Source organism: Hipposideros armiger, unplaced genomic scaffold (genome assembly GCF_001890085.2).
Source record: "Hipposideros armiger isolate ML-2016 unplaced genomic scaffold, ASM189008v1 scaffold_965, whole genome shotgun sequence".
Classification (NCBI taxonomy): Eukaryota; Metazoa; Chordata; class Mammalia; order Chiroptera; family Hipposideridae; genus Hipposideros; species Hipposideros armiger.
Window position 1 is genome coordinate 250,793 of NW_017732315.1, and position 953 is coordinate 251,745.

Below are 953 nucleotides of genomic sequence, written 5' to 3' on the forward strand. Positions count from 1 at the left end.
CTTTTGCTGTAGGATTAACACACCCAAGAAACAAGGAGGACTGGGACCCATGAACATTCCCTTGGTGTCAGACCCCAAGCGCACCATTGCTCAGGACTATGGGGTCTTAAAGGCTGATGAAGGCATCTCATTCAGGTATATACCTACAGGGGGGCTGACATTCATCAAGATAGTTATCTGATTGGCTGTGAGGTACTTTCATTTGGAGAAAGGTAGAGCTGTGATCGGTAGAGACTGTTCTCATATATATATATTTTTTACCATTATTATCAAGAAATAATTGATATACAGCAGTGTATTAAGTTTAAAGGTATACAGTATGATGGTCTCATTTCATTCTTTATGCAGTGGCCTCCTCACTAAGGGCAATGCCTGTGTAAGTCTGGGAGACCAGCCCATTTTCATTACTTCTCTATTCTAACAAAACAGTTTTTGAACCTGTATTGCCTCTTCCTCATCCTTTAATCTCTTCTTTCCAGGGGCCTCTTTATTATTGATGATAAAGGTATCCTTCGGCAGATCACTGTAAATGACCTTCCTGTTGGCCGCTCCGTGGATGAGACTCTGAGACTAGTTCAGGCCTTCCAGTTCACTGACAAACATGGGGAAGGTAAGCCAGTCTTCCTGGTGACGGGATAACAGAATGGTGGTAGGGTAGGAAAGATGGTAGGAACAAAGTCTATCAAACAAGAAGAAGGTGATTATGTCTCTTCAAGAAATTGAAGTCTGGATTATAGTGGGTTGTCAGAGTGGAGTAATGGAAAAGCTTGGGGAGGAGAATATAAAGGCACTTTGTTCCAGCTTCATATTTCCAGCTTCTGCCCTGCTCATTTAGAATCCCTCACTGTTGCAGATTTAACTTATTAAAGGAGTGTAGAAGGATCTAAGGTATATAAGGACGAAACAAAAGGTTGAGAATCACATCTAGAGATAAAGCATGCCATTCCTTTTTT

The 953-nt window shown here is 41.4% G+C and overlaps 1 protein-coding gene across 1 annotated transcript in view; it reads left to right on the forward strand.

The window, feature by feature from the left end:
- PRDX1 (peroxiredoxin 1) overlaps positions 1–953 on the forward strand; it is a 10,777-nt gene that overhangs the window by 5,770 nt on the left and 4,054 nt on the right. Inside the window, exons 3-4 of the mRNA XM_019630898.1 lie at positions 6–135; positions 480–610. Of these exons, the coding sequence (XP_019486443.1) occupies positions 6–135; positions 480–610 (261 nt within the window). The remainder of the gene's footprint in view (positions 1–5; positions 136–479; positions 611–953) is intronic.